The 21,776-nt window shown below is 40.6% G+C and overlaps 1 protein-coding gene across 1 annotated transcript in view; it reads left to right on the forward strand.

The window, feature by feature from the left end:
* Window positions 1-1,130: 1,130 nt before the first annotated feature.
* Window positions 1,131-21,776, forward strand: part of GALNTL6 (polypeptide N-acetylgalactosaminyltransferase like 6) — a gene marked incomplete at its 5' end in the record, with an annotated part of 446,353 nt that continues 425,707 nt past the window's right edge. Inside the window, one exon of the mRNA XM_080344483.1 lies at window positions 1,131-1,268. Coding sequence (XP_080200609.1) covers window positions 1,131-1,268 — 138 coding nt within the window. The remainder of the gene's footprint in view (window positions 1,269-21,776) is intronic.

Raw genomic sequence — 21,776 nt, forward strand, 5'->3', positions numbered from 1 at the left:
GCATCGCTTTGAACATCCCCGTCCCTCGGTGCTTCTCCCAAAGCGGGATGTGACCTCAGCCCCCGCGGTGCGGGGAAGGCATGTAGAGCTGCTGGCCGGGCGGGCTCGGGAAAGGCGGCGCTGCGGAGGAGAGCCCGGGGAGCTCCCCGGCAGGTGAGCGCCCGGCAGGTGAGCGCCCAACCACTGCCTGGTGCGGCGGGCCGGGCTCCCGCACTGGGAGCCCCCCGCGTTTCACGTAGCGCCGTGGAGGACGGACCGGAACGGGAATTGCAAGCCCCGTCCCCGGTGCGCGGCGGCGGCAGCAGCAGCAGCAGCGACGACGACGACGACGACGACATCCGACTGCAGCCCGGGGTCCCCGCGCGGAAAGGCCCGGCGCCGGCGGCTGGCACACATGGGTCGGCCGGGATGAGGGGGCGCGGTGTGGCGGGGCGGGCTCGGCGCTGCCCGCCCCCGGCCCGGCCGCCGCACGTGGTGGCGGGGGGCGCGGGGGCCACCCCCTCCTTGGCCGCCTCTCCGGCGCGGAGGGGCGCGCTGTGTCGCGCGGCGGCCTCTGAGCTCCTTTCTTATTATTTGTCATTTAAACTCTTGCTTAGCAAATTGCGCTTGATGAGCTCATGATGCCACGCGCCCCCGCCCCGGGCGGGCAGGGGGACGTGAGGCGGGCGGGCGCGGGCAGCCGCGGGGGTTACGCGCCGCGCTAGCGCTGCCGCCGTGCCCGGGAGCCGGCGGGAGGAGGCGCTCTGCCGGGCCAACGCCGTTCATTGGACCTGGGTTGTGGGGTTTTTAGTTGTTTTTGTAAATATTTTTCAATTTTCCTGTACCCCCGCCCCGGCCGTGCGTTGAGCTGTTCGCCGCTCCGTGCGCAGGTGGGTCCATGAGCTCCCCCGGGAGCGGCGCCGCCGCCGCGCAGCGCCGCGCCGGGGCGGGGGGGGCGGCCGCCAGCTTCGCCGCCGCCGCGGGGGGCGGCCCCGCCCGGGCGCGGGGCGGGCGGCTGTGAGGCGGGCGGGCGAAGTTTCTCCGCGGCGCCGGGCCCCTCCGAAGGACAGCAGGGTGGGAAGGACCTGGTCCCGCGGTGCTGGGATAGCTGCTGCTGCTGGCGCCGTCACCAGAGCAGCCCGGCTTTGGCCATGAAGAGGAAACAGAAGAGGTTTCTGCAAATGACGCTGCTTTTCACCGCGGCTCTGATTTTCCTGCCCGACATTGGCCTCTGGTCTCTCTACAAAGAGAAGCACCTGGTGAAGCCCGCCGAGCCTGCCGAGCCGCAGGTAGGTGCGAAGCCGCCCGGGAGCGCTGCCTCGCCGTGTTCCGCGGCGCTCCGCCGTGTCCCGCTGCCCCGGGCGGGCGGCGGGCTGTCTCTTCTCGGGGCGCGGCCCCGGCGCTCCCCGCTCCGGGACTGAGCGGGACCCGCCGCCGCTGGAGGGGTCTGGGGCGCGGCGGCCGTCGGCGCGGAGCGGGTGGGCAGCAGCACATGTGCTTGTCCTACCTCCGCGCTGGAGAGGGAAAGTTGTGGGTGAGCAGATGAGCCCGGCGGGGTGGGTTTCCCAGGGAAGGGCAAGGGTGAGCAGTCACAGAAGCTGGCCGTGAAATTAGGAGGACGTGGGATTTTTGCATGCTTCGTCCGTTAGCCAAAGGCGATGCTGGGCTCTAATTTTCATTACGAGAAGTGGAGTTTTTACCTCAACTTTTATTTGGCTGCCTGTCTGTAATGCTGCTTGAACCGATGTGTGGCTGTACGTCCGCTACAGTTGCTCGGGATCCATCTAGGTAACCGACCACCTAGGTTTTCTATTTTCTCTTCCTTTCTGTGGAAAACTCGACAGAAGTGACTGACAGTCTTTTTCTCTTCTGAATGTTACTAACGTGACCTGATACAGCTACACTGTGTGTAACTGCTTGTCTGATGACACAGCCAACTTTCAAATATTTACAGTTTCACCGCTATTAAAACAGCAGTTGATACAAACTGGTTGTTTGTTTTGGTTTGTTTTTTTTTTAAGTTGTTCTTCAGCTTGCTGGGTTTATGTCTGGATCATAAATCACAAGATGACCCTCATTATATGAAGTTTGGTTTTAGGGATTGTTTTAACATAGTGCTTTAAAACTCTGCCCGTAATTTGCCAAAGCTTATATTTATTTTGTTCAACAGTGCTATGTCCTGCACTGTAATTGTTAGTGTAATTTAAATATTGCATAAATATTTCATAGATCATTAGTTTGAAGTTATGTGATTGTTCGATCTTTTACCTTGTTGACCACTTGCATAGCCTTTGTGTTAGTGTATTAGACAGCATCATGTATCATTTTGGTGCATTAGTAGTCTAAATTTCAAGGGTTGTCACCCATGTGTGTAATGCACATATTTGATTTTTTGTTATTGTAGCTATCGATTACTGAAGTTAGTCCTCCAAAGTATTGTAACTTTGGTTCATGAAATATGCTGAATGGAGGATACTTTCTTACTAAGGAGGAAGTTAAGGATAGTTTCCTAATCTGAAGCTTACTTTATCTTTCCAAGGATTTTAAAATGTAGTAGGTGTCAGGTGCTAGCTTTTTAGTTGGAAGTAATTTCTGCTGAAAGAAAATTATACACTATCGTGTCTGTCATTAGTTTACAAGGTGCATACGGTAGTTTTTGCAGTTTCTAATTTACTTTGTGATTTAGGAGAGCTAAGTTATTCAGTGCAAATAATGATTCCATGTTTTTTTGCATGGGTCTTTAAAAGACACGTGCCATGACAGAAGATGAAATTCCTGATGTTCAAGACTCGATAGCACTCAAAGGGAAATAACTTTAAAAAAATGGTGGAAGAAAACCTTGAAGATCACCAGCTGAGCATGCATGAAGGGCTAATGAGACTTGCTAATGAGACCCCAGCAAATTTTGAAACCTAAGTTATCTGAAAGGGGCTTTTTACTAGCTGCCTTTTTTTTTTTTTCCTCCCCTCTCCCCACCTGAATACTAATTGAGCACTAGTGGAGCTGTTTAATGGGAAAACAATAAAAATGAGCAATGAAACTTTGAACCTTACAGCTGACTCTAATGTAATTCCGTTATCACTGTCAGAATTGAAGTCATGTTGGCAATGTCATTACCCAGTGAGGATAGCAGGTTGAAGTAGAGGTGAGTAATGCAATTACAATACTTGTGCCTTCTGATGTGCACTTTATAACCCAAAATGCATACAAGGAACAAGGGTTGAAATACAAGTTTTGAGTTCAGCTCTTTTAAATATAAGGAGAATTGTAAGAAGATGGTCAGTGTATTTTGTTGAGACTAAGCTAGAAATTAGGTCATACTAGAAAAAACTGCATTAGAAGTAGTGAAATAGTATTATAGTAGAAATATAACTTTTTCTGCCTATTGTGTTAGTAGGAGATGCAAGAATTTTGACACTCAACAAAGTGATTTTTTGCCCCTAAGATGTTCAGTTACTCAATACTGAATGTGACTTTATGCAAGTTTAAAGGTCAGTCCTACTGAAACTGCAGCAGACTTTTCTTATATATTCTGAAGTTGTGTTAGGTTACGTAGGGGTGTGTGTGTAGAGTCAGTACAGGACAGTGATACCATAGCAGTCAGACTGCTATGGTATCTCTTGGCCATGGCGGAGAGGTAGAGCTGTCAATTACTTCAGTAAGTTAGACATAGGCTGAACTGGTTTTGCTCTTACGGGTAAAATGTGTGTCTAGATGTTTTCTGATGTTAGCAGTAATGTTTATAAATATTCCATCTTGTTTTAAGAACAATTAAATTAATGTTATTGATCTTCAGGTGTTTTTGAGGAGATGGTGTGGTGAAATTCTGATTTCTCTGACTAGTTATAAATTAAATTTTCCATTTCATTGCTAAAGCAGACATCCTCAAACTTCTCTGTGAATGGGGGTTCTGTCAACCTCTCCCACCACCTAAGCTGCTTGGCACAGCAGTGGACCAAAGGAGGGATAGCAGGCTGATGGAGGAGGCATCAATATCCTGACAGTAGTAACAGGGAAGCTGTTCAAAATCAGTCCACAATGCAAAAATAGTCCATTTCTGTCAATGGTAAAACAGTGTCCCCGGAGGACTGTGTCATTCCCAGTGACTAGAAGAGAGCACTTGTGTTCTTCAATGCTATCTAGAAATCCTAATATGACAAAGTAAGTTGACTTTTTTATTCTTTAGAACAGTGCTGCAGGAAGTTACATAAGAGTGTTTTTGTCATCATGCAAATTCTGTTTCTGAGCAGAGAAGCCCTTCTTTCCCAAAGATTAGAAGGTGAGAACATGGTATTGACAACCCTGATTTCAGACAGCATTAATGATTTTGATCACTGTACATTAATTCTGTAAGCATTATGAGTCTCTAAGCATTTAATACAAATTTTTTTAGCCTATCATATTTTCCTAAGGTTTTCACTTGTGAACTTGATAGACTTAGTCTTTACATTTTGATAATTGTTATTTTCATTTGATTTATCACAAGTGGACCTTCAAGGGTAAAAGTACAGATATTAATGTTCTGAGTTACATGGAGCTCTCCATAAAATATAGTTTGACAATAAAGCGGTACATGTGAGAAAAAAAAAAAATATTATCAGTTTCTGGTTATTTAAGTCAGTCTTCCTTGCCGTACTATGGGAATAAAGGAAACTGAATAGGATATTTTTCTTTTTTTAAATAGTCTTATAAATTTCTTAACACCTTATGATGTCCTTGAGTTTTGATTAGTTAGTTTAACAATGTCTCTTTTCTTGTGTGTCATGGAAATACCATGTATGTGATATAAGTATCCGATCTGATATTTTCTTCTGACAGAAGCTGAAGGCAAGGTGTTTGGATACTAAGTTATGCTGATAAAAGTTTTAATTTCAGTTTTGTGGGTTTTTTGGAGGAAATGCAACAATTCAGTACAACCAGTAGGATGTAATCCTAGTCCAAACCTGGTTGACTGAGGCTATCTCAAGTTAGTGCTACTGTATTTGGCTACAGTAAAGCTTTATCCTTGTCTGTTTATATGCTTTCAATATATATGAAAAATAATCTCATGTAAAAGAATAAAATTTCCTGGAGCAGCTTTCCAGCTTCAGTAATACATGTATTTGGTGAAAAGTGTTGTGAGAGATGTTTATTTCTGTTTTTTATGGGATGCCAGTGTGGTTGACTGAAAGGAGGGCAGTGTAGTAAAGTAACCCTTAATGCATTTCAACTTCATTTGGTACTTTTTTTTCATTCAGTTGTCATCTCCCTGCTTCCTGGTGTCAAATCTTCTCACTTGAAATTGGATTGAACAGCAGCATCTCTTAGTCACAGATTCTCCGTAAGACTTATTCCTAGGTATATTACCAAAGTGCTTTATGATGTGTAAAGTAAGGAAAGAAAGTAGATTTCTGGATTCATTTCTCTTATGCTTTGGCACAGTGAGGCATGCTACTTCAGCCTCCTGATTTAGGGCACTTCTGTGGGAGGAGGTCTCAATGGTGTTGGCCCTTTTTATTTTGGTGCATGCACAGTGCCCAGAGCAAAGACCGAAATACAGCTGTGCTGTCAGGAAAAGGTGTTGTTCCATGGGACAGAGGCACATTTCGGTGTTAAAAATAGCCTGGTGGCTATTAATTTACTAACATTGCCGCCTTAATCCAGGACGGGGTTCCAGCCTAAAATGTGTCTTGCAAACAGTCATTAGTTTCTGAAGTCCATGAAAGAGGTGAAAAATTGAAGTTTACCACAAAATGCAGTGTTTCCTACTGTTTGGTACACAGGTTCTGATAATCGTAATTGTTCCAGGACATTTAACTCTGTACTTCACTGGCATCAATAGTTAGTAAACAAAGTTTGGGTTGATGCATTCTGTTTCTGGAGCTGCATAAAAGCTGCATCTTGAAAGTGAAACTTCTCCCCCCCCCCCTCCCTGCTTAGCTCTATTTCTCTTGCTTTTTCCAGTTTATTTCAACAGCTACTAAAATCATGTACTAAGTATGGTTTGGATAGGATACAAATAGACGCGTGTTTCCTATGAGTGCACTGTTGTGACACTGTCGGTTACTTGTCTATTTAGTTCCACTGTCTCAGTTGCTTACCTTTGCTTTCACCACAAACTTGTGAGGTGGGAAAGTTTTGTTTCTCTTTAACAGAAGAGTAAATGAAGTACAGAATGACAAACAGACCTAAGTCTACAAAAGTAGCTACTTGACTGTTGCAGTCATTAATTTGTACTATTTCGGGACAGTGCATGGATGACCATAAAAAATACCAATAAAATGAAGCCTCACTTTCCATGCTCAGTTTCTCAATTTCTGTGTGCTCTTCCAAGCAAATCCTCATTTCTCTCCCCAGAGCAGCAGCTGGTACCTGGTGCGTTCAATCCTCTTTTATTCTACAGCCCAGTTCATTGCTGTGCCGGTGTGTCAGCTCCAAGAGCCCCTACGTATCTCATTGCAAATCAGAACTCAGAGTCTTAAAAAGCAGTGCATTGGCAATCTGTGTTTGCCATTTAACAGTTAACACTTCTGTAATTCACTTCTTTATCTGAATTGTTCATGTATAATTGTATTCCCCTATGTATATTGGATCCTACTGAGGAAAATATCATTTGAAGTCTGAAACCTTTGTTACTTTTAAGATACAATATTATTTTTGGCAATTAACAGTATGTTTCTGTTGTATTCAGTATACCAGAGGGAGCCCTCCTGTGGTTAATTTAATACCTATCAATTTTCAGCAATGTTACTAAACAAGCTATCTTGCAGGATAAAATGGACTGTTTTCTATATTTAGTTTTCTTTCAATTTAACTTGACATTAGTAATGCATTTCAGCTAATATTATTGTCTGTAGTTAACTTTTTTTTTAAGCACAGTCATTTCAGATTAATCCAACTCAAAGCACAAGGTTGAGAAACCTCTGTGCATGCCAGCAGCTGAGTTTGTGGAGAGACCACTGTGATGAGAGGCACTCTGTGGCTGTATCAGAGCAGTGGGATGCAAGATGGTTTTAGTGATTGGGGGGCGTACTCAAGCTGTGCTTTGTCGCCTTGCTGGGACATGATGCTCACTTGGTTCCTAAACTTTCTTGTGTCCCTGTGCAGGGAATGTAGCTCTTTTGTTTGGATCTGGGGAGCTGCGGTGGTACCCCCTGGTTGGGAGCCAGACTGCGCTGTGTGTAGGCAGGTGTCTGTTCCCATATAGAGGAAAGAACAATTCAGTTTTTCTTTTTCTTTTTTTCTTCAATGCTCAGACAGGTAACTTATGGTCTTTGTCTAGCAATACGCTGATGCACACATTTATAGCAATTGACTTGAGCAAAACTGAGTGTATGCTAAGTATTTCGATGAATTTGGGCCAGGAGCAGACATCTCTGGTTACTTTAAATAAAGCTGAAAAAAATTAACGCAGAGGTTGACAAGTTAAATACAGTGCAGCTCAGGAATCCCAAGCTAAAAGTCCTACACCTATTGTAAATGTTCCTCGCTGTCAAGAGACCAAATTACACTGACTGAAAGAAATAGCAGTCCCAGTTTTTTAATGTTTCTTTAAAATATGAAAAGGCTTTATTAGAGGATGTCAACCTGCTGAACCAACTCCTTTCTGAGAATTCCAGTGTAAACTGGTTTTTAAGGTCAAGCTCTATTGTGATTCATTGGTTTCAAACTGGTTTTGACAATTGTCACATTTGGAGGAGTTTTACAGGGTGATGGGCTTGGCTGGGTAATCTTTCTCAAAATATGTCTTCAACAGAGAACTCCTTTCTCTGTTTATGAAAAAATACTATAGAAGAGACCTGCTCGAGGAGGCTTGCTCAAGAGGTAAAGGAGAGGAAGAAAATCTGTTGCAGGAATTTAACAGGATTTCATGCTTCTTTTCCCAATTCTTCACTTTCATTTCCATAATTTTCACACATTTTTCTTCATAGAGAAGGTGATGTGACTCCAAGTCTATGTGAACACCTGGTGAATCGTCAGCTATTTAATCACCAAGCTGATAGCAATATATTAACAGAATTGTAGGAATAAAAATGATGAGGTATATGTGCAGAAATATATAGGCTAGAATATCCCACTCTTTTCTGAATGTTTGTTCTCTGCAGGGTCAGAGCTGCCATGTTCCTGTTCAAGGTTTCACAAGGACAATGTTGTTTTATGCTGCCATTTTAAGATGTCTTGGTAGGTCTTGTTGAAGGAATTTCCTATCCCCTCTTTCTCCTGGTTAGATCCTGTTTATTGAAGACCTTTGCCCTCACTTTAGGAGTCAGTCACTAGCTGAAATACCAAGCTTTCATCTAGCTGTTCGAGGATTTAACAGATAACTAAAGCATCCCTTTCCCTGTGTCACCTCCAGCTGTTGGTTACCATCCAATGCCTGAATATTTCAGCCGAATCTTTGGTGAAAGGACACAACGGTATTTGACAGATGCTTCATTGAATCATCTGACACTACCTCCGCAACAGTTTAAGCCTATCTGCCAGACTTTTCCCTGAAGTCGCTGAAGAATATTTGCATGTTGTCTTCAGAGCCATGTGGGCACTAACCCCCGTGAGAGCTGCAGTGACAAGGAGTTTGGAGGTTGGTGACATCTGGTAGTGCCATGAACGTGCACTGCCCTGAAACTTCTGTTAGGTTTGTGCCAGCTAAGCGTTACCATGTCCAATGCAGTTTCCTACACTTTGCCAGTTGTGGTGTGTGGTGGTGTGTTTTTTTTTTTAATGCCAAATGTATGGTGCGATTGGTCATAGTAGACTAGAAAATCTGGCCCATACAACTTACATGTTTTATTGATCAGTGATGAGCCATTGATTTGGTGCTTAAGATGCAATGGCGTTTTAACAGTTTACTTCTGTGCTATACAGTGGTTTATGACAGGATGCGATACTACTAAGAGATTTAGCTAGGCAGAGTAATTATCTGAACTAGAATTTGGTCAGGACACCAGTGTTAATACAGGGTGCTTTAGAAATTGGATTGTTCACTGAAGTGTGTAAGTGTAGATTTATCAGACTAACCTAAGGTGCTCATTTGCTTAAAGCCTAATTTTTCATACTTGCACTGAAAATAGAATAACAGATGAGTTTATTTAGAAAATTTTAGCCTATTTACTTATTGTTGCTCTCTGAAAATAGTTTTCTATAAATTAAGTACTAGAAGAGTGCGAACAAATGTTTAGAACAAGCAAGAACGCTTTATAGCCAGACTCTGGCAAGTTCTGCTCATATATGAAGATGGGGAAGAGCAAGGGCTCCCTGTGTCTCTCTTCAGAGCTGATGTCTGGGAAATATAAGACCTGCACACATATTCCTGCATGTTAACAGTTTCGGTAGTGCAAGATAAGTATTTTATCCCATCTGTTTTTGCCTCACTGTGATTAAAATCTCCTAGTTTTGCATTAGATAACATACATAATTGTCTGTTACAGGCAGTTTGTCTTTTTGTTTTGTCATCCAGTCCCTGGGATAAAAGCTGTGCTTGTAACATTTGGGTAATGGTGCTGAAGCTTTACGTGGTTGTATCAGAGAAGGCAGAGTCACATGAATGCATATATACTTGGGAGGTTTGAGATATCCCTACCTACAAGACTTAGCTGCAACAGAAATCTCTCTTCTGCACAGATTAACTACACCCTTGGCAAAATTTTGCCAGTCCCTGGCAAAGCCTGCATAGATGCAGCAGTAGTGAGCCAGAGCTAGATAACTTGACAAGAGGCTGTAAATGGTATCAAATTTTGTGCTGAACGAGTATCCTCCAGTGGTTCATCAGCTCTGAGTCATCTGTCTTGCACAGAATGTAATACATGGTTTAATGCAATAGTTCACTTACAAGTATTTGCCTCTCATATTAAAAAAAACCCCATATTGTGGCTCTTCAGTGGGGAAAGCTTTCTTATTTTTAACATAGCAACAAAACTGTTTCTTGCTTCTTTCTCTCATTTTTGTTTCCTTTCTTTTGTGGAACAACAGATTTCAGTTTCTTAAACATTTTTTTATGTCTCATTTGATTGCTGGGTAAGTTCTTTATACTGCTTTCAGCTGGCATAATTTTTGTCCTAGTATCTGGTATAGTGCTGTGTTTTGGATTTAGTATGATAAAAATGTTGACAACACACTTATGTTTTAGTTGTTGCTAAACACTCAAGCACTTTTCAGCTTTTCATACTGGCCTGCTGATGAGAAGGTGGGGAGAGCACAACAGGCTGGGTGGGAGCACAGCCAGGACACCTGACCCCAACTGACCACAGGGATGTTCCATACCATATGACAACATGCTCAGTATATAAAGCTGGGGGAAGGAAGAAGAAGGGGGGACATTTGGGGTGATGGTGTTTGTCTTCCCGAGTAACCCTTACACATGACGGAGCCCAGTGTTCATGGGGATGGCTGAACATCTGCCTGCCCATGGGAAGTAGTCAGTGAGTCCCTTGTTTTGCTTTGCTTGCATGTGAGGCTTTCTTTTTGCCTGTTAAACTACCTTTATCTCAATCCACAAGTTTTCTCATTTTTACTCTTCCAGTTCTCTTCCCCATTCCACTGGAGGGGGGAGTAGAGAGAGTGGGTGGCTCTGTGCTGCTTAGTTGCTGGCTGGGGTTAAACCATGACATTATTATATTGGATTGCTTGAATCTTGGAATTTTTTAGATTGCTTTTTCTACGGAGTGGTAGTTTCACATTAGCATGGGGAATGCATGGAAAAGACACATTAATGCCATCCTACAAGAAATATATTGCTATTTTTCAGGCTCCGATAAATGACTGCATTTTAAGTTGCATTTGATATGGATACAAAATGAATGACAGGCTTGAATGGATGTTGTTTTTCCAGAATTGCTCAACATAAAATAAAGTGACAGTCAAATTGCTGATCAAATTTTGCAATTATAACACCAGTATAAAAATGTAAATCCAGAACTTTTATGACATGAAGTAACGAATTCTCCACTAAAGCTACAAAAACATTAGCAACACAGCATACATGGTCATAAAAATTACTTGGGATGGCTGTAAGAATCATCAGAAAACTAAAAAATGACTTGCAGAAGCCTCAGAGCAAAATATTCCTGTAGTAGATTTAACCTGTGTCTCACATCAGATTAAATCTTTTTCAGCGTAAGGGCATCCTTGACATAATTCCCAATGATGCTGAAGCGATGGGAATTTTTCCAAGTATATGAAGACACTCCTCCCTAATGATGGTCAGATTTTATTTTGATCTATATTACTTCTTGATCTCTGTAGCGGTCTGAGAGAAGAGTGGTTTTATCTCTCCATTTTCCCTAAAGCAATCCATTTAAGAGACACAAGCACAATGAAAGCCCAGCCAGAACATATATATATATATATATATATGAGCTTGTGCTTTGCTAACGTGAAAGTGAAATTCCATTCACCTCCACCAACTGCCTATACTAATGGAATTTAAAAACAAAATTGAAAGTTACCATCTTCAGCACTGCAAACAGACATGCCATGTGTACAGGAAAGGCTGCAGAGGGCAGGGAGCATCTGGAGGTCTGTCAGGGAAAGCAGCAAAGCTGCAGAGGGGTGGTAGATAAATCTGAGTGTAAACACAGTCCACTGCCTTAAGTGGTCTTTCTCCATCTTCCCTGTCTCCTTGCTTCATGAGGAGAGGATGCACCAAGAGCAGTAAAGATGCTGAGATGTTGTTTAAACCATCCATACACCAAGCGCAGAGAGAAACTGCTTGACGAAGAGTTGCTATTAACATGAGACTTTTCATAAAAATGAGGTGGTCTCTCAGCAAATCACGCTCAAGAGGTGCAGTTCATGTGCAGAGCCTGCACAAAGTAATAGTGCAGTCACTGAAGATAAAGGTGTTTTCATTGAAGCAACTTCAAAATGAACAAGTGAGAGAGAAATTTTTCTTCAAATGCTCAAGACGAACAACAGATGTCTCCTTCAGAAGCAATGAAGAAAAATTGTGTCTTATATTGGGAGAAGGGAAACGGAGACGGCATCGTGCTAAGCAGCAACCTGCTTCTGCATCTGGAATGGACGCGCATGACAAATGAACAGGAGATCAAGCTCTGGACATGTGGATTTACTGCCTGTGCACATTGTAACCCCTTCAGACAGAGGTCTTGGAAAAACTTGCTTTTTTTCTTCTGTTGAAGTAACATTTGTTCTGTGACTTATGAGAGTCAAATCTTACCAAATTGAGTTTAAAATTCAGTGAATTGAGACTCTGAAATGCATTTTAAAGAAACTGTTAGTAGACTAATTTCTTCAGAAGTGGTTATTAGTGTGGACTTTGAGTTTTTCCTTTTATTTTTGTATATATATATATATATAGGTACACATGTGTATGTTTGTTTATGGGCAGGAGGAGGTGAAGATATAATCTTTGCTTCCTGCAGGGAGAGGGAGTTTGTTTTTCTTAATGTAACATGCCCTAACAGTCCTACAAGGGATGGAATGATTTTCTGCAAGACACCACGCAGATACGTGGGAAAGTGTATGTTTAAGTGTACAAATTCAGTACAAACTACAGTGTCTTGGGCATTTTTTTTCTAATAAATGTGGACTTTTTTGTTTGTTTTTGTCTCCCCTCCCTCCTTGTGCACAGATTGTATGTGGGCTGGCTTCATGTTCACTTCTTGAACACTGATAACTTTAGATGATCTACTGAACTTTTTTTTTCCTCTTATAAGTCTTGAAATATATAGGCAATAAAGATGCTGGCTTGTTTCATTTATTCCCTTGATTCTTTCTTGCCTTTTGTGGTAGTTATTTTGACTCTTTAGACAATGGGCTCTCATATCCATTCCTTTAGGACACCATACACAGGTTTGTTCAAAAAATACTTGTGCAAGGCTGCTGTTTTTACAGTAAACTTTGCTGACCTGCTTTTCTCCTGACATATGTGATCTACAATGATCAAACAACTGACCTTCTCTTTAGTAACCTCCTTCATATTGCAGATTAACCTCCGGTTTACTGATCTGGTTGTTAGAGAGAGACCGACTTCTCTCTTTTAATGATAATGGAGAGTGAGAAGCTGCCAGAGTGTTAGGATGGAAGTGACAGGAAGGAAATGGGAAAAGTAAAGAAAAGAAAATGTATAGCCAGGAGAAGAATAAGGAAAATATATTCCATCAAATATATTTCTGGAAATTCTAAGTCACGTTGTTATCATGTTTCCTGTGCTTTCATGTTGCTCTAATTTGCATCTCTGGCTTATATTATTATCACATTATTATTTTTTTAAATGCATGCTAACTGCAACCTTGCTTCTCCATTCTAATTTATTATAGCATATTAGCAAAGCTGCTTTAGTATACCCTGGATTAATGATGCATTTTAAACTGTTTTAAAATGACCCCAGACTAGGTCAATTATTGAAGTAGTGCCAGTTAGGAATATTTTATTTTGATTGCTGTAAGCTCTTAGTTTTATGTTAACTGCATCATACAAACATGACCCATGGGCTTTTAGTGTTGTAGTGAATTGAAAATGTATGAATAAGGCATGCTTCATGTTCTTACGTAGCAAACTGAGGCTCCTTCTCAAGAGGAGACTCTAGAAGCTTATTTTCTTCTGTTGTGCACCTAGTTGCCTTTTTGTACTAGTGCTCTGAGAAAGCAGGCTTGTCTTTTGAAATAAGGGGAAAAGTCAGCGAGGTGTCGGTGCTGCTTGTGGTATGTGTGGTGTCAGTGCACGCACACCTTCTGTATCTTCCCAGCTTAACAGACTCGTGCTACTACACCTGCACTCGGGCAAAACAGGTTCTCTCTTCCTTTGCAGCCTGAAGGTCAGAAGGACTGAGTAGTTTGGGATGTTTTGGTGTGGGAGCTGTAGCTTGGTTGATACTCTTTGAGCTCCAAGGGGAGATTCTTTGTGGGGCTGCCTTACTTTGCTTCCCAGTGTTCTGTGGTAGTTTTGCTGTCCGTAACCAGAGGCAGGCTTTGCGGAGCGTGTCTGGGAAACAGCAGGGCCTTAGTTTCCCCAGGGCGCTGTGGACACAAACAGCGTAGGCGCCTGGTAATATGTTGATTGGGATGGCCTCCCTGACTCATGTTTGCTATGCCTGGGCAGAGCAGTGTGCACATGGGCAGTGATGGAGCTGTTGGAGTGATCTGTGAGGTACACAGGCTGAAAATCGTAATAAGGAAGTGTATTTTACCTGCCACTTTGGTACACTAATGGGAAATTACTATTCTTTGTGGTGCAGTGTGGGAGAGTTTATTACAGTTTATTTCCCAAAGCTTTGTTTGTAAAAGCGGTGCATTTATTTTTTGGTAAACTAACATTCTTAATTATTGCACAGGTAACTTTATATTTCTTTTCACTTTTAGAAGTGTAAAGTGTTACTTGCTGTGTTCTGATTTAGAATTGAGCTGGAATAAGGACTTAAGTGCATATTTTTCAAAATGCAAGGATGTGTTTTTTCACATTGCAAATACATTTCACATCCCGTCCATGTTTCAGACCAGTCTGCTTTTCTATGTAAAACAGTACTCTAGTTTCTCCACCAGAGTCTAACACTAAGGGCAGCTTATGGCGCACCCCCCCCCCAAAAAAAAAAAAAAAAAAAAATCTGTTCAATAACAGTTTAGTAATGCAGTCTCATCTCAACAAAACTGGCACTGCCCACCCTTCAAAGACATTGAACGTCAATGTTCAGTGCCCCCTCCCTATATTTTCTACTAGTTTAGATGTCTATTAATTACCTGAGAGGGATAAAAACAGTGTTTAAGATTCCTATGTTGCATGGGAGAACAGTGGTTTGGCAGTGACTGAGATACTCAAGAGATCAGCAGAGATTTTGAACATCAGCCCACTTAAGAGGGGAAACAAAATGTAAAACAAGACCAGAAAGATTAATTCCAGTTGCTTCAGAAGAATCCTGGGATGGAAAATAAAAACCCTTCTATGTTTTGAGCTTATTAGTTGTTAATCTGAGGTACATCTGAGGTTCTTGAAAAGACGATCATGTCTAGGAAACAGGAGCATGAGCAAATGATCTCTGGAATCAATAGGCGGTGTTTGGAAGATTCATTGTGATGGACAGGGTTTATATAACGGGAGGGAGATAAAATTAAAAATGGGAAATTTGGGGTAGGATACAGGCAGAGTTTTACTGCTATAGCTGAAGATCTCTCCATATAATCTTCTGTCTTTCTTTATCTAGCCCTCTGAAGTAAAATGTAGATAAATATAAAATAATGTATATGGGGAAGTAAATAATCCTAGTTTTACATATACTGCAATAACTTTTGACACAGTAATTGGTACTCAAGAAGGAGCTCTTGATGCTTATATTAGTTTTATGAAAATGTTAGCTTTCACTTTAAAGAGGATATAATGGTTATGACTACTGTGTAAATTCATTGTGTACTCTCAAATACTTTATGCAATTCTCATGCAATCGCAGTCATCACAGATGAAGTAGAAAAGATACCTATCAAGGGTGACTGAATTAAGTAAAGGCTTAATTGCTGAGCGACTGATGAGAGGACTGCGAATACGATAGAGATATCTGAGAAGAGAGTAACATGGAAAAATATGCAGGGATCACTTTATTAACTCTTGCTTTCAATAGAAATAATACTATCAAATTGAATACTGTACCAGATTCAAAACTAATGACAGGTACCGTTCTTCACACAATAGATTATTAAGCTGTGGAGCTTTCTGAACCAGAGATTGTGGATATTAAAAGCCTATATGACTTCAGGAAACAATTGAATATATTAATAGAAGAAAAATCCATTAGGGCTAAATCAGTGCCCCTGGCTGCGAAATCCTTGGAACACCAGTTGCTGGGGGGGTTTTGCAAGGAAGTGAAGTTGTTTGTTTGCCATGTTTTTCTGTCTGTCTTTAGGATTTGCTGTTGATCACTGTCAGAATCAGATAGGTGACTAGATGGAGCTTTTTGTATGACTTACAAAAGTCATTCTTAAACTAATAATGTGTAAGTTAAAGTCATCCATATTGGCTGCTGATAGGAGATCAAGTTGTGGAATAGGACGAGATTTTGAATGAGTTACTTGATGTTGGAGAGTGTTTGGGTACGCCAGGAGGAATAATAAATGCCAGACAGGTTCAGTGTTGCAGTTCCACAATGAATTGGAGGTGTGGTACACTGAGAAAGCACACACCTTAGACTAAGTGTAACTGTTACAGTATGCATTTTCCTATTATAAATGCATGGGGCATCAGTTAATACTTGAGGGAGAGTAGAGACACAATTTTAGGATTCTAAACTGTAATTGGTACTTAACGGGACACTGATCCCCATCATCTCCATCCTCTGTTAAGTGCTGGTGATAGGATCCCAGAGTCTTCTGCACTCTTAGTTTGCTTTAAATTTTTATGCGACATTTTCTATTTTTCTTTCTCCTAAATAGTGTAACATTTTTCCTTCTCAAGATAAAACAGGGACATGTTGAATATGGTGGAGCGTCATAAGGAACATCTTAAGTCTTAGATGGTGGTATTGTGTCAGTATATGTGGAACAGCTTGCAGGGGTTGTGCTTTTAATTTTTTTCTTTTCTTTTGCTTTTTTTTAATACTGAAAGGAAATATTTGCCTACATTGATACTTTGCATAGAAAGAGGAGATTATGGCCTTAAAATATTCAAATTACTCTGTGGAATAGCTGCAGAGCTGCACATGCATTCCCCTGTAACTTGAACTCTTGAGTACACGTAGATATGAATGTAATGTATTGCTATTCCCAAATGATTCCCATTTTCCTGGTATTGAACTCTGTTTGATAGCACGACTGTGTTTTGGATTTCAATATGAATAGAATCTACCACAGGAATGTGTATCTTAACCATATAGGAACACAGAAAATAGATTTTCTCTCCACCCTGTCTCAATAGAGGTTACTTGCAGGAAGTTCATTAGGATTCTGTAGGCTTTGCTGGTCAGGGATTTGTCAGGTGCTTACCAGAACACCATTTAAGAGTTTGCTGACAGTAACTGGTGAAGATAAAAGTTTGTTTCTCTTTTTCCTTGTTTTTTACTGAGTAGCGTAATATGAAGTTGTTAATGCAAGACAGTGCATCTAAGATGGGAAAGGTGTTTTGAAAGAACTCTTCTGGAATTTAGTTTTAGAATCATAGAATGGTTTGGACTGGAAGAGACCTTAAAGATCTTCTAGTCTGGCCCCTTCCTGTGAGCAGGGACATCTTTCATTAGGTCAGGTTGGTGAAGGCCCTGTCCATTCTGACCTTGAACACTTCATGGGGCACCCAAAACTTCACTGGGCAACTTATTCCAGTATCTCAATACCTTCATTATTTATAAATAAATAATCCTCCTTATGTCCAATCTTAATCTACCTTTTTTCAGTTTAAAACTGTTGCCCCTTGTCCTGCCACTATAGACCCTGATAAAAAGTCTCTCGCCATCTTTCTTGTAAGCTCACTTTATTTATTGAAAGGCCTCAGTAAGGTCTTCCTGGACCATTGCATACTTATTGGTTAAAACCTGCTCCTGCACTGCACTTTTACATATGATGTAGAAATTTGTTTTATTTCTCTCTTTCCTGAATACATGCCTGCTATGTAGTCCTAGCTTGTATATACAAGTTGCAGTGTGATATTATACACTATGCTGTTGACAAAGTGTCAGGGCTTGAATTTTAGAATTACACAGGTGCTACCAGCGTATTTCATAGCAAACCAACAGGATTTAAAAGAAAAAAATACTCTTCGTTTGCCATCATCCACATTACAGGAGTAAAGCTCCCATTGCCTTCAATGGGAACTGAGTCTTGTAATCAGTGCTGTCAGTCACCATCTGGACTGACTTTCTCTTTCATATCTGAATCTTACCATAGAGTCCTGCCTTTCTGGGATGCCATCTGTCAGGCTGTTTCTTTTGACTTGTTTCCAGCATCAACCTTTGTATTTTCTTTCATGTCCTCTTTTGTGCTCCAAGCAACCTCTCAAATCTTCATTCTCCCCGCTGTTTTCAAAATACGTTTTGAACCCTGGTGTGCACAATGAAGTACCTTAGCAATAATAGCTATTAACCAAACCCTAGGCAGCATCACAGTCGTCTGAAGAAAATCTGTTAGGGGGCCAAGGCTTGGAAGGTGTTGACCCCAAACCCTTTTCTCATCCCTACAAGTGATATTTCAAAGTGGTAACTGATTAGTTTGAGTTTTTGCTGTGGATAAAAGAAATCAGTTAGTATGGCAGTCAACCTAATAATAGCTTACAAAAGTATCAGCTCTTACAGGTTTAAAAATTAAGTAGCATTAATCTAAGAGTATAACTTTTTTTTGAAAGGCTTTCACCCAATAAAGCCGTATTTATGAAGGCTTAAAAAAACTGTAGTTTTGAGCTGGTGGTTGCTACCGGTCCTGCATGCAGTGTTTTCACCCTGACATAGTTAATGTTAAATGCCAACAATTTATTTGGCACTTTATAAGCAAATAGAATGAAAATTGTGAACCCAAATCCTTCCAGTTTGAAAGAGAAAACAAAACATAAGAATGTGCTAGAAAGAATGAATACATAACTTTAAAAAATAAAAAATCTTTTTTTAAAAAAAGTGAAACCAAGATAAGCATAAAAAGGGATGCATCTTCTTAATGAAATAAAGATCAGTAGTTAGCATGTAGTTTAATGAGTTAAATATAATTCAGATGTATTCACTGTAACTCATGCATGGAGGAGATTTTAATGTGTCTGAACCACAGCCTTTCTTCCAAGTGGTTTCATAGATGCAGTTTTTCCAAACAAAATTTGAGTGAACTCTGGTTGGATTGTGAACTATAAACAAGAGTTTCAAAGAGATAGGAAAAGCAGCAATTATTATAGCAATTGGCTTTTTTTTTTTAGTATATGTATTAAAAAACACCCCTAAACTCTCACATTGTGAGTTGATAGCCTACAGGTAGAAACAAACCAATTACTGTGTTCGTATTGTATTCATTCTTGAAGGAAAATGTTATCTAGTATGAAAAGTCGTGCTTATTTCAAAGGTTAAAAAATGTGGCAACAGACAATTGTGTAACAGAAAATTGAAATAGAGATTTTACAGAATCAAGGCTTGCCAACACCTTACCCTGGTTTATTTGCTCATTGTTATTTTGCATAAAAATTGGTAGTAGAAGACTGTTTTGGAAAAGTATGTTTACATTGCAGAATGATTAAAAATTGACATATAATATCTGTAGATACTTTTGGTTTTTTAAAAAGTCTTGAAAGCAATATTATTCCTGAGAAGCTAAGTTGGCATAAGACAATGTGTCTTTTTCCAAATATCAGATCCATTTCTTGCTGAAAAGTGGTGTGAATGGCTAAGTACTGGCCTGTCCCTGTGTGACTGAGGCTCTATTAATGACTCTTCAGTCCCTCTGCACTGCGTACCTTATCACTTTATCTCTCTGCAATTAGCTTCCCTTATTTTTAAGACTGGCTAGGAATTCTTCCTCTGGAAAGAAGCTTTCAATTGCAGATAAAGAGAGTGACACCTAAGAACCAGACAGCTAATAATGATTGTGCAACTGATGTAACTGCTCAGCTTTACCTTACAATGGTTTCTTGAAGGCTATTTGTTCTCTGGTAGATGCTGCAGGCAGGTGGCTACTTACGTGCTTCTTTTCCTAGGGTAAGGTAGTTGTGATTATCTGACACCTCTATCTCTATGGTGTTATTCTTGTATTGTTCCTCCTTGGCAGGAAAATGAAGAAATTTGTCTGACAAAAAAGTTAGAGAAGTTAGTGACACACTTAAAGGTTTTTTTTCAGTCTTACATTAAATCTTCAAGGTTCCTTAAGCAACCAGTCTGAACTATTTCTGTTGTGGAAAACTGTCAGTTTCCCTCATTTCCCTTTTCCTTCCTAAGCAGCCAAATAAATATGAAAAAAAAAAAAAGTATCATTTGAACTTTGCCACCACATTAATTTGTGGTGTCTTTCTCTTGAACAACAACAGGTGGGAGCAAGGATGAGGAATCTGGCTGTAGTTACGCCAGCTTTCAGTAGCTGATAGTTTACCAATCTCATACTTTTTCAAGGCAAAGCTCTGGCAGCTCCTAATTTGGCTTTTCTTTCTGTGTATCTTGGAATTTTGCTGATTTATTTCAAGCACTCTAGGTTGAAATGAGACAAAAAAATTGAAGTCTGAGGAGCAACCACTGCTCTTTTGTCACCTGACTGCTTCCCTCTCCCCAGTCAAATTCTGCAGGATGGTGCCAGTCCTCACTCTAGTGGCCAGTGAGCTTGAGATGTCATAACCTATATAGAAAGATCACGTAAATGACCAGGTTTTCTTTCTAGGCAGTGAATTGTATACAATTAAGATACTGCTTAAAACCATAGTAGAGCAATGCATGGGAGTTTTTCATAAGCACCAGAAAAATTTGTTATCGCGACAGACTTTGTTGGATGTCTCTGCTTTGAGTGATCTCTTGAAGTGTATTTTGTCAGTACTGGGGCTTTTCCTTTATTTATTCATGGGCACAATTCCAGCTTTTTTTTTTTTTTTTTTTTAAGACCAGGCCCTGAGCTGTTACAAGCTGTGAAATCAGTTTTGTTTTTCTGCAAAAGCAGCTACTTTCAAACACCTTCTAGGATAGGATGATCAATTATACATGGAGTCATCAGGGAATTGTAAAAAGACAAGGCATTTAATAATGGGGGATCTTATCTAGAGGAAAAGGATTTTCCAATTAGGAAAGACGCTCTAGTGAACCCCTTGTGCTTCTGTTTCTTACTTAAGTCCTCTGAGGGTACCTGGTCTGAGGTGCTTCAGATAGCTTGGTGATGTGCCTGTGCCTTAAAATTCCTCCGAAGCAGTGGTTTCCCAAGGGAAGTTCCCCACTTTTTATAAAAAAAGTTACTTTAAAAATCTGGGCATTATTAGGAACTAGGTAAAAGTTCCACTGCTTAATTTTACTATGTAAACTTTTTTTAATAAACATTGATTGAATTTTGTTTGTTACTTTTTGCCTTTTGTTTGTAGCTGTTAGCTTTTGTTGTAACTATTTGCCTTTTTCACTTACAATGAATAATCACAGTATCACAGTATGTTTGGGATTGGAAGGGACCTCAAAAGATCATCTAGTTCAATCCCCCTGCTGGAGCAGGAACGCCTAGGTGAGGTCACACAGGAACATGTCCAGGTGGGTCTTGAATGTCTCCTTCTAATCACAGTATATTTACAAAATATGAACTTCTGTGTTGGATAAATCTGTTCGTACATAAGTTTCATCAGTCCCTCTCCAGTCCTGGCTAGTAAGAGATGTTACAGATGTGGTGGTTGGTGGAGTTTTTTTTGGTTGGTGTTGTTTTGGGTTTAGGATTTTTTTTGAGTTCCTGTGATGGATGGATGCGTATGGAATACCATGCCCACGGGGAAAATTATTTCTTCCTAATCTTTGTCAGTTACTGGTTGGCTTATGTCCTGTACTCTGAAGACCTATATTCCATATACTTTAGAAATAAGTTCATGCAGTACGTCATTTTAGCTGACTTCAAATTTTGTTCGCTACCGATTTCCAGCTTGGGAATATTATTATTACTTTTTGTTCTGTGCTTCAACAAAATCAGTCAAGAGGCCATCATTCTAACAGAAAGCTGTGACCAATTGCTTTAAAAATAAATGATACTTGCACTGACACAAGAGAGAAAAAAGGTTCATTAAAACTCATGTTGGAGAACTCTCATCACTCTTTTTCCATTGCATTTGACATTGCCTGAGAGACTGTTATATATTATGTTTATTTTTAGAGACTATTGTTCTCTTTAAACCTGCTCTGCAACTTGAGGAAAGCAATAATGCTTTCGCACAAAACTTAAATTTACAAAAGCAAGACATTGCATCTCTCT

This window comes from Nesoenas mayeri, assembly GCF_963082525.1.
Source record: "Nesoenas mayeri genome assembly, chromosome: 4".
Lineage (NCBI taxonomy): Eukaryota > Metazoa > Chordata > Aves > Columbiformes > Columbidae > Nesoenas > Nesoenas mayeri.